General features: G+C 36.2%; 1 protein-coding gene across 16 annotated transcripts in view; it reads right to left on the bottom strand.

Moving 5' to 3' along the window:
• ACYP2 (acylphosphatase 2) overlaps positions 1 to 13,526 on the bottom strand; it is a 247,932-nt gene that overhangs the window by 118,026 nt on the left and 116,380 nt on the right. For 15 of the 16 annotated variants that reach the window (XM_025467078.3, XM_049115516.1, XM_049115508.1 and 12 more), the window contains one exon: positions 12,502 to 12,611. In XM_025467078.3, the coding sequence (XP_025322863.1) occupies positions 12,502 to 12,611 (110 nt within the window). Of the gene's footprint in view, positions 1 to 3,599; positions 3,627 to 12,501; positions 12,612 to 13,526 lie in introns of all 16 variants that reach the window. The other variant, XM_025467124.3, reaches the window with a different exon arrangement.

Below are 13,526 nucleotides of genomic sequence, written 5' to 3'. Positions count from 1 at the left end.
ATTTATTTATTTATTTATGATAGACACAAAGAGAGAGAGAGAGAGAGGCAGAGACACAGGCAGAGGGAGAAGCAGGCTCCATGCCAGGAGTCTGACGCGGGACTTGATCCCGGGACTCCAGGATCGCGCCCTGGGCCAAAGGCAGGCGCCAAACCGCTGAGCCACCCTGTACACCTAAAATTCCTCTTAAAAATAAAACCTAATATTTTTAAAATTAGTGCTGCCATTACACATTTCTTAAATATTATTATCTTACTAAATTCACATATCTAAAATGTAAACTTGCAAGCAAAAACCATGAACTTAAGAAGTTTTTAATAAAGATGTTATATTCCAAAGGAAAATAAACGACTTAGTATTCGAGGTCTAAAACCTGATGCAAGAACTCCACTTCCACTATAGATATTTTTTATGTTTCTAATTCCCCATTGGAATGATTTATATCAATCAGGTCACACCAAAATTTTTTTCCAAAATTACAGCTCCTCAATGAATTTTTGTCCTGAAAAATGTCCATGTCTTCTGTATTTCAGTAGGACATGCAATGGAAAACATACCTACACCCACACTCATACAGAACATTCAAAGCAACTTTCTTAATAATCCCATCTATTTGTGTAAGAAACATTGATGAATAAGGCATAAAAATGTTAGCTAAGTGCTTTACCATTCTCAGATGGAAAGTTAGGAAAAGCTAGCAATTCTGGTTCCATAGAAATCCATGTCACTAATGGTCTGCCAGAGAAAAGTTATTTTCAAAAATTTTGAATAACTTTGAATTAGACACTACCTAATTGTTTACAAAAGCCATTGCCTCATTCCAATCCACCACTGTAACAACTAGAAATTCAAAACAATGGCATTTCATAGTCAAAGCAGAATGCTATTAAAATTCACATTTCACACACATGCTAAATATCTATGGAAGAGATATACACAACTGAATTGGTGAATACATCTATTTACTTCTCTTAAACTATGAACAAATTTTAAGTATATGTATATTATCAACTCTGTATAAAACCACAGAATCAGTTGTACAGGACCTATGAGGTCACCTACGCTAACTTAGCATCCAATGAATTAGATCTTCTACAACACCCTTAACTTGTCTGACATCTACAGCACAAGTTGGCAAACTCTCTAAAGGGACAGATAGCAAATATTTGAGGCTTTGTGGTCATTAGGTCTGTTTAAATTGCTAACTCTGCCAAGGTAACACAAAATCAACAGCAGACAAAACATGAATGAATGGGCAGGCTGTGCTCCAATTAACCTTTATTTACAAAATAAGCAATAGGCCAAATCTGGCCCAAAGGCTATCTAGTATGTCAATCCCTACTGTATACCATTCCCAGTTACTGATAAAATTCCATTAGAAGTATTAGATGCCTTTATGGGAAAATTCTTAGTCAAGGTGAACTGCAATAAACTAATTCACCCATGGTTATAGTCAAAATTATCACCTTCTGGAACAACAGAGAACATTCATCTTTTTCCGGGTGTTAACCCCTCAAATATTTGACGTAAACTGTCATGATTCCCTCAAAGTATTCTTTTCTCCACTCTAAAGTATCCTCAGTGCCTTCAAGCATTCCCTGTATTGTGACATAGTTCTCCAGACCACGTATTCTTTGATCACTCTCTTGAGCACATACCCAGCCCATCAGTGATGCTTTCAAGTACAGAAAGTACAGATACATGACATATGGTTTTTAAAAATATGTAGCAATCAAGATGTAATTTTAATTTTAGAATTTGGCTCAATGACTCCAAATGCAAATGCTTTTAGTTGTTTGTGTTTTGAGAGTTTGGTTTGTTTTTTTTTGTTTTGTTTTTTACAGAACTACCATTTAGTTTTTAAGAAAAATATATTTTGTATAGATTTAGTCAAAAGTTTATGCCCAGAATCCTAACTTTATACATTAATTGTAAATGATTACCAAGAAATAGAAAATACTTTTGTTGAATTTTGGGAGGAAAAAAATTAGGTTTACTAAAACAATAGACTCGAATGGTTTCTACGCATCCAAAAATGTTGGCAGAACTTACCACCACAATTGGGATCATATAGTGCAATTTGCAAAAGAAAGCCATCAGTCATTCCTTCTGAGAAAATGAAACACAGAAGGGAAAAGAAGCACACACATCTGCAGCGAGTCTTGGGATGCTGCTGGCTCCTTTGCAAGAACAGAGCAGAGTTGCTCTACAGTCATAGCCAGGCCACCTCGAAATGATTGTCCCTGTTAAATTCCACATTTCAATAACTCAGGAAGAAAATCACACTCATGTTTTTAAAAACAATTTAATTCTGATTTTCTGATGCCACAGCATTCTCAAATAAGTAAATAATAAAGTTTTTAATAACTAGAAGAAAATAAGGCAATATTTCTTCAACTATAAATATACCACATTGAGTCTGACCTTACCACCTATTTCTGTAACTTCTCTTAACTGTGATTTAATTTTTTGATAATTCAGTACGTTAAACAATATATTGCACAAAGTAGACGCTAGAGGAATAAATTCACTCTCCACAATCTAAATATGTTTATTTGTAATGACATCCCAATTCATAATCTTGCTTAAGCTTGATTTACATTCTCTGATGTATGCTTCCTGCTTGCTTGTCATCACAAAAGCTCTCCCTGGATAATTCCATCCATGAACATAACTTCAAACACTATCCACATAGTGATGACAACCAAATTTATTTCTCTAGCCCAGTTTCTCTGCAGGGATGACCCATATATCCAAGAGCCTAGTGGCATTTCCACCTGGCCAGTCCAACTGCCACTAAAGCAACATGTGCTGAGATGGAGCACCATGGGTCACATAATGATAGCAAATGCTTATTTATTACTTACTCTGTGCCAGGCTCTGTGCTAAGTGCTTTATGTGGATTTTCTCACTTAATCTTCACAGTGCAATTAAACATGGCACATTTATCTCCTTCTATCTGACACCCCCATTAAAATGATAGCATCAAAAGACAAAAAATGTAGCAGACAACGTTTATTGCCTAACTACCACTGCCCGTTACCCTCCCCTTCTTCCTCGCCAAGAGAACACCAATTTTGTTCAAAGAATCGATATGCCAAACCAATTTCCCAGTCTTTTTTTGTAGCAAGCAGTATTTATATAACCATATGCGAGCCAATAAAACACTTGCAGATGTCTGTTTGGGCAAGTTCGGGAAAAGCAACACAACCATTATCCCTTCTTGCCGTCTTTAAGCCTTAATTATGGATATTCTATGCAGCTGCACTTTCCCTTTTTTTGACCACGAAGGAAGGCTGAGAGAATCACAGAGACATTGACCCTGATACCACTGAGTTATTGAACCAAGGCCAGTTACCATCTACCTCAGACTTCTTGTTACTGAGAAAAATGAGCCCCTGTTCATTTTTATCCATTCTAAGTCTGGTTCTCTATCAACTTGCAGCTGAAAATAGTTCCAGGTGATAGAGAACTATAACCTGAGCAAGAGATTTCAATAAATTAGAAGGAAAGCAGAGGTAGGGTAGGTACACAAAAAACAAAAGGCTTCAGTCTAAGTGCCTGCAGAACCAAAAACAAGGAGCAGCAAGTCAGCTTACCTCCCAACTTCACAGAAGACTCGGGATCTGGAGGCACCAGGAAGAAGAAAAGACAAGACTTACAGATTTAACATTCTGGAGGTTTGCCAGCAAAAAGGCCAACTCTTCCCAAGTCTCCACCATTCCTCCAGCCAACAGTTTAAAATTACAAGTTGGAAAATTTCCTTAAAAATATGTTGATTCTTGGCTGTCTATCCATATTACTGAGGAAGTTACTGAAAACATGATTGTAAGGAAAATATAATAAACAGAGAAGCAAAACAAGCAAACAAAAAGCAAGGAAAGGCAAGGCAAGGTGAAAGAAAAAAGAAAGGAACTTGGAGGAAGGAGAAAATGCAAAAAGCAGAAGATAACAAAACACACACACACACACAGGAGACCCTCAGGGAGAGTCAAAGAAAACAGGAACAGGGTGCTATGAAGCAGAAACAAAATATCGCAGCAGAAACTAAATTAATCAGAAAGCTGGAAGATAAAAGTGAGACAATTTCCAGAGAAAAAGGTTTGGAAACTCGGTGAGAAAATAAATTAAAATCAGGCCCGCATGGAAGTTTCAACAGGGGAGAACCAAGAGGAGAATGGGAAAGAAATTGTTGGAGACAGGTAATTCTCCTTCTCCAAGAGGCCAGCATTGAAAGTGAAATCAAAACAAGCACCAGGGCAGATGATCATGAAACACAGAAAAAGAGGGATACAATGCATATCTAAAAAGCTTCCTGAGAGGAATAAACATATAATTTCCACTCCTTTGTATGAGAATGACATCAATTCTCTTGACAGCAGCACAAAAAGTCATGGAGCTATGCCTTTAAAATTCTGAGTGGGAGAGGATTTGGGTGCAGAGAATCTTTTTTAAAGGTTGATTTATTTATCTTATTTGAGAGAGAGAAAGAGCTGAGGGAGGGGTGGAGAAAGGAAGAATCTCAAGCAGACTACCCACTGAGCGTGGAGCCCAGAGCGGGGCTTGATCTCACAATCCTGAGATCATGACCTGAATGGAAATCCAGAGTCAGCTCTTGACCAACTGAGCCCCCCCAGTTGGTCAGTCAATCAAGTATGATGACAAATGAAGGCAGACAAGGATACAAACTCTTTATCTCACATATCTTTCCTAGGGAAGCTTAGGGAGAATTATGCTTCAACAAAACAAAGGAGGGCACGTGGGTGGCTCAGTGGTTGAGCATCCGCCTCAACTCAGGTTGTGAACCTAGGGTCCTGAGATCAAGTCCCACATCTTCTCCCTCTGCCTATGTCTCTGGCTCTCTCATAAATAAAAAATAAATTAATTAATTAATTAATTAATTAATAAAATAATAAAATAAAAGGAATACATCAAAGATGATGAAAAATATGATTGAGAAAGCAGGAACCCACTCCACAGGAAAGGGACAGAGGGGAGCATCAGGATGAGAATGACAGCTGTCCAGTAGGCCTACCCTGGGAAGAAGACAAGCCTCAGGGAAGGTGCAACAGACAGGTGACAGGATGCACTTTGACATTTGGAGATAGATTGTTGTGGGTTTAGAAAAATATACAGATAGTATATAGAGTTTCTGTTAGAGAAAAATAGTAAAACTTGTAGACTGAACAATGTGAAACTGCCATCTTGTGCAGTTTTGAGAACACTGGCAGTTTCACATTGTTCAACCTTGCTTACAGGTGCCTAATATGATGCAGGAAATTGGCTTTAAATACTCTAACAATGAGAAACGCAAAAGAAAGGGTGGAGGACTGTGTGGAATAAGAATGCAAGCTTTGGTTACTGAAACTGGGCAGACACATAGGGTTCGTTGTCTCATTCTCTCTATTCACGGATATGTTTGAAAATCCCATAATAAGAAGCAGTAAAGAAAGAAAAATCATGACACCAAACACCAAAACGTGCAAGATTTCATTAATTTTTCAGACAGCTGGAGAAAATTCCACTTAGCAATACCCAGATGAAGTCCAGTTAAAGAACCATTGGGCACAGAAAAAGTCAGTGAAAGAGACCATCTACACTCGCGCTTCACTCACAGTGGGGCAGGAAATATCAGAGATGTCTCACATTCCCACTCCATCCCTTCCTTTCTGCACTGATTCTGCTGATTCCCAGACTCCATTGTGCAACACAACAATGCTCCTAAAAGCTGTCACAATTCCTTAGACCCACAATTGAATAAGACAACCATTCCTCACTGTCCATCAATTTCCTACCAGCTCGTTTCTCATTTTGTCCAAACTAGATTCCCAGATTCACCATTCTATGTGCACTTTTGTAAATGCCCTCAAGCCCTGCTCTCTCACTTCTGCTCCTTGTAGATGGCAACAACCAGCCCTGGATGAACTTCCACTTCATGCCTCCTCCGCATTATGTACCCAGAGAACTAAGTATTACTGGAAAAAATCACCTAAACCAACTGACAGGCTTAATGTTATATTTATTATCACAAACTGTAAAAACCGGCAATTTTACTACTGTTGCCATTTTAAATATGGTGAAATTACTTTAAAGAAGCAAAGTGTAAAACTGGCAGCCAATTTCACAACAAAACAATGGATGCTAGGCACTGTAATGGTATCCACAGGGTACTGAAAAAAATAACTGCCATGTTAGAATTCTGTATGCAACAAAGATATTTTTCAAGAGTGAAGGTAAAATAAAAACGTGCAGACAGAAACAAAAACTGAAGTAACACATCACCAACAGTCCAAATGAAGGAAAATACTAAAAAGGAAGTATTACCTTAAAAAGACTAGAATCAAAGGAAACTACAACTCATGTTGAAGACTTAGAGAAAGGGCAACAAAGAAATAAAGAGGGAATCAGAAAGATGAAGGTTTAAATTAATGAACAGAAAAAAAAAAGAAGTGGTCAATAAATCTAAAAGCTGTTTTTTAAAATATACCAATAGATAAATTCCTTCTGAACCTGATTAAGGAAAACGGAGGAGAAAATAAAATTATATAAGATTAGGAATTTTCAAAAAATATATAACTACAGATACAAAAGAAACTTTTAAAATATAAAATCCAGGGGCACCTCGGTGGCTCATCCAGTTAAGCAATCAGAGCTTAATCAGAGCTTAATTCAAGGAATGCAAGAGTGAAATTCAACGTGATAAACTATAGTTAATGAAAATCAACAGCAAACTCGTCTACTTGGTGAAACAAAACCATTTCAAATATAATAATCAGACAGGGATCCCCACTTTCCTATTATTCAAAATTGTCTTGATGGGTCTGCCAAATGAAACAAACCTGAAAAAAGGATACATTATTTTTTGCTAATTATATATTTGTGTACTTAAAAATCCAATAACTACAGTTTACCCCCCCCCCAAAAAAAAACTTAGCAGAATTAATGAGAACATTTGCTAATAAATACACAAAAGTCATTAGGCTTCCCTATTCTAGCATAAGCACACAGAAATAGAAATGGGAAAAATATTCCATACACAATCATGTAAAGAGGATAAAATATTGTTATGGAATGAATGTGTCCACCTCCCCCCCAATTCATATACTGATGCCTTATCCTCAGTGTGATGGTATTTGCATGTGGGGTGTTTGGAAGGTAGTTGGATCATGAGCATTGAGCCCTCATGAATGGGATCAGTGCCCTTGTAACAAGAGGCCAGAGAGCTAGCTAGCTTTCCTTCTGCCATATGAGGATAGAATGAGAAGTTGGTAGTCTGCAACCTAGCAAAGGGCTCTCACCAGAACCTGACCATGCTGGCACTCTAATCTCAGACTTCCGGCCTCCAGAACTATGAGAAATAAATCTCTGTTGTTTGTAAACCACTTGGTCTATAGGACTTTGTTAGAGCAGCCCACACTAAGACAAAGACTTAAGAATAAAGTCAGCAAAGAAAGCACAAAATCTATATGATGATAATCCTAGAACCATATTGAAGGATAAATTTAAAAATCTGAGCAAATGAAAAGACATCTCTATTTTTAGATAGGAAGATTTAATATCAATTCTCTTAATATCATAAAAGTGTGGAATTAAATAGCAAGTAAAATATGGGTTCCTGAAAGAGAAAAGGAACATAAGGTAAAAGCTGAAGAAATCTGAATAAACTATAAACTTTAGTTAATCCTAATGCACTGATATTGCTTCATTAATTGTAACATATGTATCATACCAATGTGAAATGTTAATAGGGGAAAGTAGGTGAGAACTATATAGAAACTTGGTAATATCTTCATTTACAATTTTTCTGAAAATCTAAAACTGTTCTAAAAAATAGTTGTTGGAGTTTTTTAAAATTTTATTTTATTTTTTTAGTATTTATTTATTTTAGAGAGAGACAGAGACAGCATGAACAGAAGGGGCAAAGGGAGAGGGAGAGGATCTCAAGCAGACTCCCCACTGAGTGGAGGGCCCAAAGCACAGCTGGATCTCAAGTACACACCTGTGTGCTCTCTTTCTCAAATAAATAAATGAATAAATCTTTAAATAAATAATAAAAATTAAAAACAGACATAATTCCAACTAAACGGATGAGTATCTTAAAGTTTTTTTTTTAATCTTAAAGTTTAGAGAGAAAATAAATGTCCAAGAAAGCAAATAAATCCATGAAAAAAATAGTAAAGGGAAATACCCTACAAAGCTGCTGTAATTAAATCCATATGGAGTATTAGTCTAGGAATAGATAAACAGATATAGTAGGGGACCAGAACAGAGAACCAAGAAATAAAATCCAGTTTATATATTTCAATACATGATAAAATGTTTTTCAATTCGATGGGGAAGGATTGATTATTTAATAATAGTGCTGGCACAACTGGCTATCCATCTGGTACAAAATAGACCCCAATCCCATATTATAAATAAAAAACAATTTCCAGATGGAATAAATGCTTAATATAGTAAATAAAGCATCAAAAAGTTAGAGCAACACTTACAATCTGTTTCTTAACGAGAAAGAAAAGATAACCATATTTGAGCTTATAAAAATTAAAAACAATTTATGTTGCAAAAGCTATCATAAATAAACAAAACTAATGACTAGGCAAAGGATAGATTTGGGAAAATACTTGCAAAAGAGATAACAGATAATGAGTTAGTAATCATTACCAATATAAAAAGAGCTCTTAAAAATTGGCAAGAGACAAGCAGCTCCATAGAAAAATGGGGAGAGGATGTGAAAGGGAATTAGTTCCTGAGAACAAATCCACATAGCCACAAGCATGAAGATGCTCTAAACAACCAGTAATTAGAGAAATGCAAATTATAGTGAAAAAATAATACATCACTCTACACCCAATCAGATAAAAGAAAAATTAGAGACAATAATACCAAATGCCCACAAGATGAAGAGGAAAAAAAATGTAAATTGTTTACAGCTGTTTTGAAAAGCAGTCTGACAAATATTTTTTAAATTAATAGTGCACAGACATGTCAACCAACAAACCATACTTCTGGGAATCTATCTCCCAAAAATAAAATCATCAGTAAAATATCCATTATGGCATTGCTCTTACTAGAAAAAAAGAGAGAAAAAAAAAGAGAAACAAAATGAATTATCAGCAATAAGATAATAAATAATGGTACATTAATACTGTGGAATAAATATTAAGCTGCTATTAAAAAGAATGAATTAAAGCTCTACCATTTGACTTGGATGGGTTTTCCTGGATGTATTTTTGTTTTGTTTTCTAATTTCAGTATAATTAATATACAGAGTTGTTATATTAGTTTCAGGTGTACAATATAGTGATTCAGCAACTCTATATACCACTTAGTGTTCATCATGGTAAGTGTACCCTTAATCCCCTTCACATATTCTAGCCATCTCCCCGCCCACCTCCCCTCTGGTAACTATCTGTTTGTTCTCTACAGTTAAGAGTCTGGTTTTTGGTTTGTCTCTTTTTTCTTTGTTCGGTTGTTTTGTTCCTTAAATTCCACACGAATGAAATCATATGGCATTTGCCTTTCTCTAATTTCACTTAGCATTACACTCTCTTGGTCCATCCATACTGTTGCAAATGGCAAGATTTCATCCTTTTTTACGACTGAGTAATATTCCATTTTATATATATTTATATATTATATATAAAACATTCTCTTTATCCATTCATCTATGGATGGACACTTGGGCTATTTGTAAATAATGCTGCAATAAACATAGGGGTGCACATATCTCTTTGAGTTAGTGTTCTTATTTTCTTTGGGTAAATATCCAGTAGTGGAATTACTGGATCATATGATAGTTCTGTTTTTAATTTTTTGAGGAATCTCTTCCACAGTGGCTGCACCAGTTAGCATTCCCACAATGCACAATGGTTCTTTTTCTCCACATACTCGCCAACAGTTATTTCTTGTGTTTTTTTATGTTAGCCATTCTAACAGGTATGAGGTGATATCTCAGTGTGGTTTTGATTTGTATTTCCCTGATGATGAGTGATGTTGAGCATCTTTTAATGTGTCTGTTGTACATCCAGATGTCTTCTTTGGAGAGATGTCTATTCATGTCTTCTGCTCATTTTCTAATTGGATCATTTGTTTCCTGGATATATTTTTGAATCATAAAGTGAGATGCAAAGAAGTGTATATACTATGATCCCATTTTTAAAAAGCAAATACTGATCACAAGCCAAAATTGTATGTGCCTCCAAGCGTGTATGTGTGTGTGTGTGGAGGAGGGGGGTGAATATGGAGACAAATGTGGGAGGAAGCCCACTCAGTTGCTATCCTAGATTACTGGTGGTACTAGGAAGGAACAGGGGAGCGGAGGCACCTGGGTGGCTTAATCTTAGGTTAAGTGTCTGCCTTTAGCTCAGGTCATGGTCCCAGGGTTCTGGGATCAAGCCCTGCATTGGGCTCTCTGCTCATCAGGGAATCTGCTTCTCTCTCTCCCTTTGCCTGCTGCTCTGCCTATTTGTGCTCTCTCTCTCTGTCAAATAAATAAATGAAATCTTTAAAAAGAAAGAAAAAAAAGGAAGGAAGAAACGGAGTGTGCAGGGGTTGACCAGAAAAAATGGGCAGAATGGATGATATCATTACATTTATGTTAAGGATATTAATCAAAAACCTGCTACAACATGGATTAGGATATCATGATAGGCATGAGTATCTATCCTCCCTCACAGCCCCCATTCCCAATACTTCATAGTCATTTGGTACTTTATCATCCACTGAACTACTTAGTTCTGTACAACATAAGTCTCATAATCTTTTTGGCATTTTGTGGCAATCTTACTGAAAATTATCGTTTTTCAGTAACTGCTACTGTACATTTTATGAAACTGAATTTTTAGATCCCACTTTCCAAGTTGGGGTACAGTTTTATACACAAAGTATGTACTTACATGTAAAGAAATTAGAAAAAAATTAAAAATTAATTTTAAAATTAAAATTTTAATTATAAAGAAATTTAAAAATATTTTTAAAAATTTACTGATTGATGAATGTCTATAAAATGAAAAACTAGTTACAGAAAAATATGCATAAATATGGGACTCCTGGGTGGCTCAGTTAGTTAAGTGTCTGCCTTTGGTTCAGGTCACGATCCCAGGGTCCTGGGATCTAGTCCCATATCCAGCTCCCTACTCAGAGGGGAGTCTGCTATTCCCTCTCCCTCTACCCCCACCCCCGCTCGTGCTCGTGTGCACATGCTCACTCTCTCATTCTCTCTCTCAAATAAATAAAATCTTTTTTTAAAACAGTATTCTATTTTCACAAAAACAAGCAAAGCCCATACTACAAATGCTTAAATACTTTTAAATGAAAGAGAAAGCTTCAGAAAGTATTCAAGAGGCCAGAGGTACAGGTTCCATCAAGGGGAGGGAAGCAGAGGGGAAGGGGCAGATTAATAGCTTTGCTTTTTTATCTCTCAGCATCTTATTACTTCACTTATTACAATAAGCAAAAAAGTATTACTTTTTTTTTCAAAAAGTATTACTTTTAAAATGTGAAAGCATTAAGTAATAAAAACAAACATAAATTGCAAACAATAAAATAAAATGAGTTAAAATGAATTGGGTATGACTTAGGGCCTATGCCATAAGATGTTGTGAAGATTAAATGAGATAAACTATGTGAAATGTGTGCCATATTGCCTAATGCTGCAAATACTCAACAAATATTAGCTATTTTTTATTTTTAAAAATGCTACAAAAGCAGTGGAATATGAAACTGAAAAGATAAGGTCTTTGAATATGACAGGGCACTACTTTCCTTACTACTGAACCTGGTCTCCTTTAGAATGCAAGGACTCGTTTTGGTAACCACACAACTCATAAAACACACTTTCATTGACAGTAAAAATAAAATAAAATTAAATATATAAGATACTTTATAAAAAGAAGAGGACAGCCTTTTTGCCTTGAAGTATACCTTAGGAACTTCAAGAACCAAGGGCACCTGGGTGGCTCAGTAGGTTAAGTGTCAGACTCTTGATTTCGGCTCAGGTCACAGTCTCAAGATTGTGAGGTTGAGCTGCACCCCACACTGGGTGTGGAGCCTCCTTGAGATTCCCTCTCTCCCTCTCCCTCCGTACCTTCCCCTCCCTCCCCCTGCTCGCGCATGCTCCCAATGCTCTCTCTCAAAAAATTAATTAATTAAAAGAATTTCAAGAACCATCCAAAGGCACTATGCTTCTTCACAACCACTTTGGATGAATGATATGTGAGCCCAGATGTTTCCTCCACATAAGAAGAGACAAACACAATTCAAATAGATTGGAAAATGACGCCATTGCTCTTTTGGAGGGCCTGCCCTAGTGGGAAATCCATCCTAAATGTACAAATTCCATTCCCATCTCAGGATTTCCTTGCTGGTATGCCTAAGAGCACATTGGTTTAGTTATAATCTACAAACTGAATTTGTTCCATCGATACTATTCTTTGGTCCAGTGAAATATTAAAATAAGTTCATTAATCACATGAGTGCATTATTAGTCTTGCTACTTACATGGAATTGACTTTATCTTCTGGGCCTTGCACTTGGCCTGTCACAGTGCCTTTGCTGGTATTCTTCACCCAGCCAACCACTCCTATTTTCTTAGCCTCGTCTTCCGTGTACTGGTTTTAGGAGAAAATAAGTGAAACGAAGTCCAGCATCAAAAAAATGTAACTGATAATAATTTTTTTCCTACAGTCTATGCTGAAAATTATGTAGCTGACCTATAATCATACCTCTGTTTACAAGAACCTCCACTTAAATGGTATTTTTTATTAAATTCTACTTTCCTCAAAGACAAGCACGTTATGAGAAAATAAATGGTTAGTGGGAATTACTTCAGAAAACAGATTCCGTAATGTGTTCTGGGATCCATAAAATTCAGTTGCATTGCTCCTATACCTGCTAACACTGAATTACATTGTCTGGGTTCCAAATGATGATCACTCCAAGATTTTCAATCACTGAGGGAAAATATCGAGTTATGACCAATATACAGCATTCAATTAAAAGATTCTGATGTCTTCCATTGGCTATGGACTTGCCACATAAGGGAAGTTTAGTTCTCCTATTATTCTTTACAGTTTTTTAAAATTTCTCTTCTCAGTTCCAAATTCCATTATGCTAATGACAAATAAAAACCTAGCAACATTTTTATTTTGAACTATTTTAACTACATCATACTAAATTTTTGTGGATCCTGTCTACTGGAACTTTTTTAAAACATGGTCTTGGAGGTCAGAGTGACCAAGAATCTATACGTTCTATAGCCCCAACTAAACAGAGATGGTTATATCTAGGATTTATGTAGGAGCTAGCTCTGAAAATAATAACGAAAAAAGAGAAAATCTGAAGTGTGAGGCAGGGGACTATCTCAAAATGAGGAGACTTTAATGGTTGGGAACATCCTAAATCCTCGGAGTTTAGGAACAGAGAGCTAATCTAGTGACTGTCAGCTCAGACAGTCTGTGAAAAATACGTGCACGTTTTACTTTCAGGAAAGGAGTATATTAACAAAATTAAAATGTTAAAATCAA

This window comes from Canis lupus, chromosome 10 (genome assembly GCF_003254725.2).
Source record: "Canis lupus dingo isolate Sandy chromosome 10, ASM325472v2, whole genome shotgun sequence".
Lineage (NCBI taxonomy): Eukaryota > Metazoa > Chordata > Mammalia > Carnivora > Canidae > Canis > Canis lupus.
Note: the sequence above shows the minus strand (reverse complement) of the source record. Positions and strands in the feature narration are given on the sequence as shown.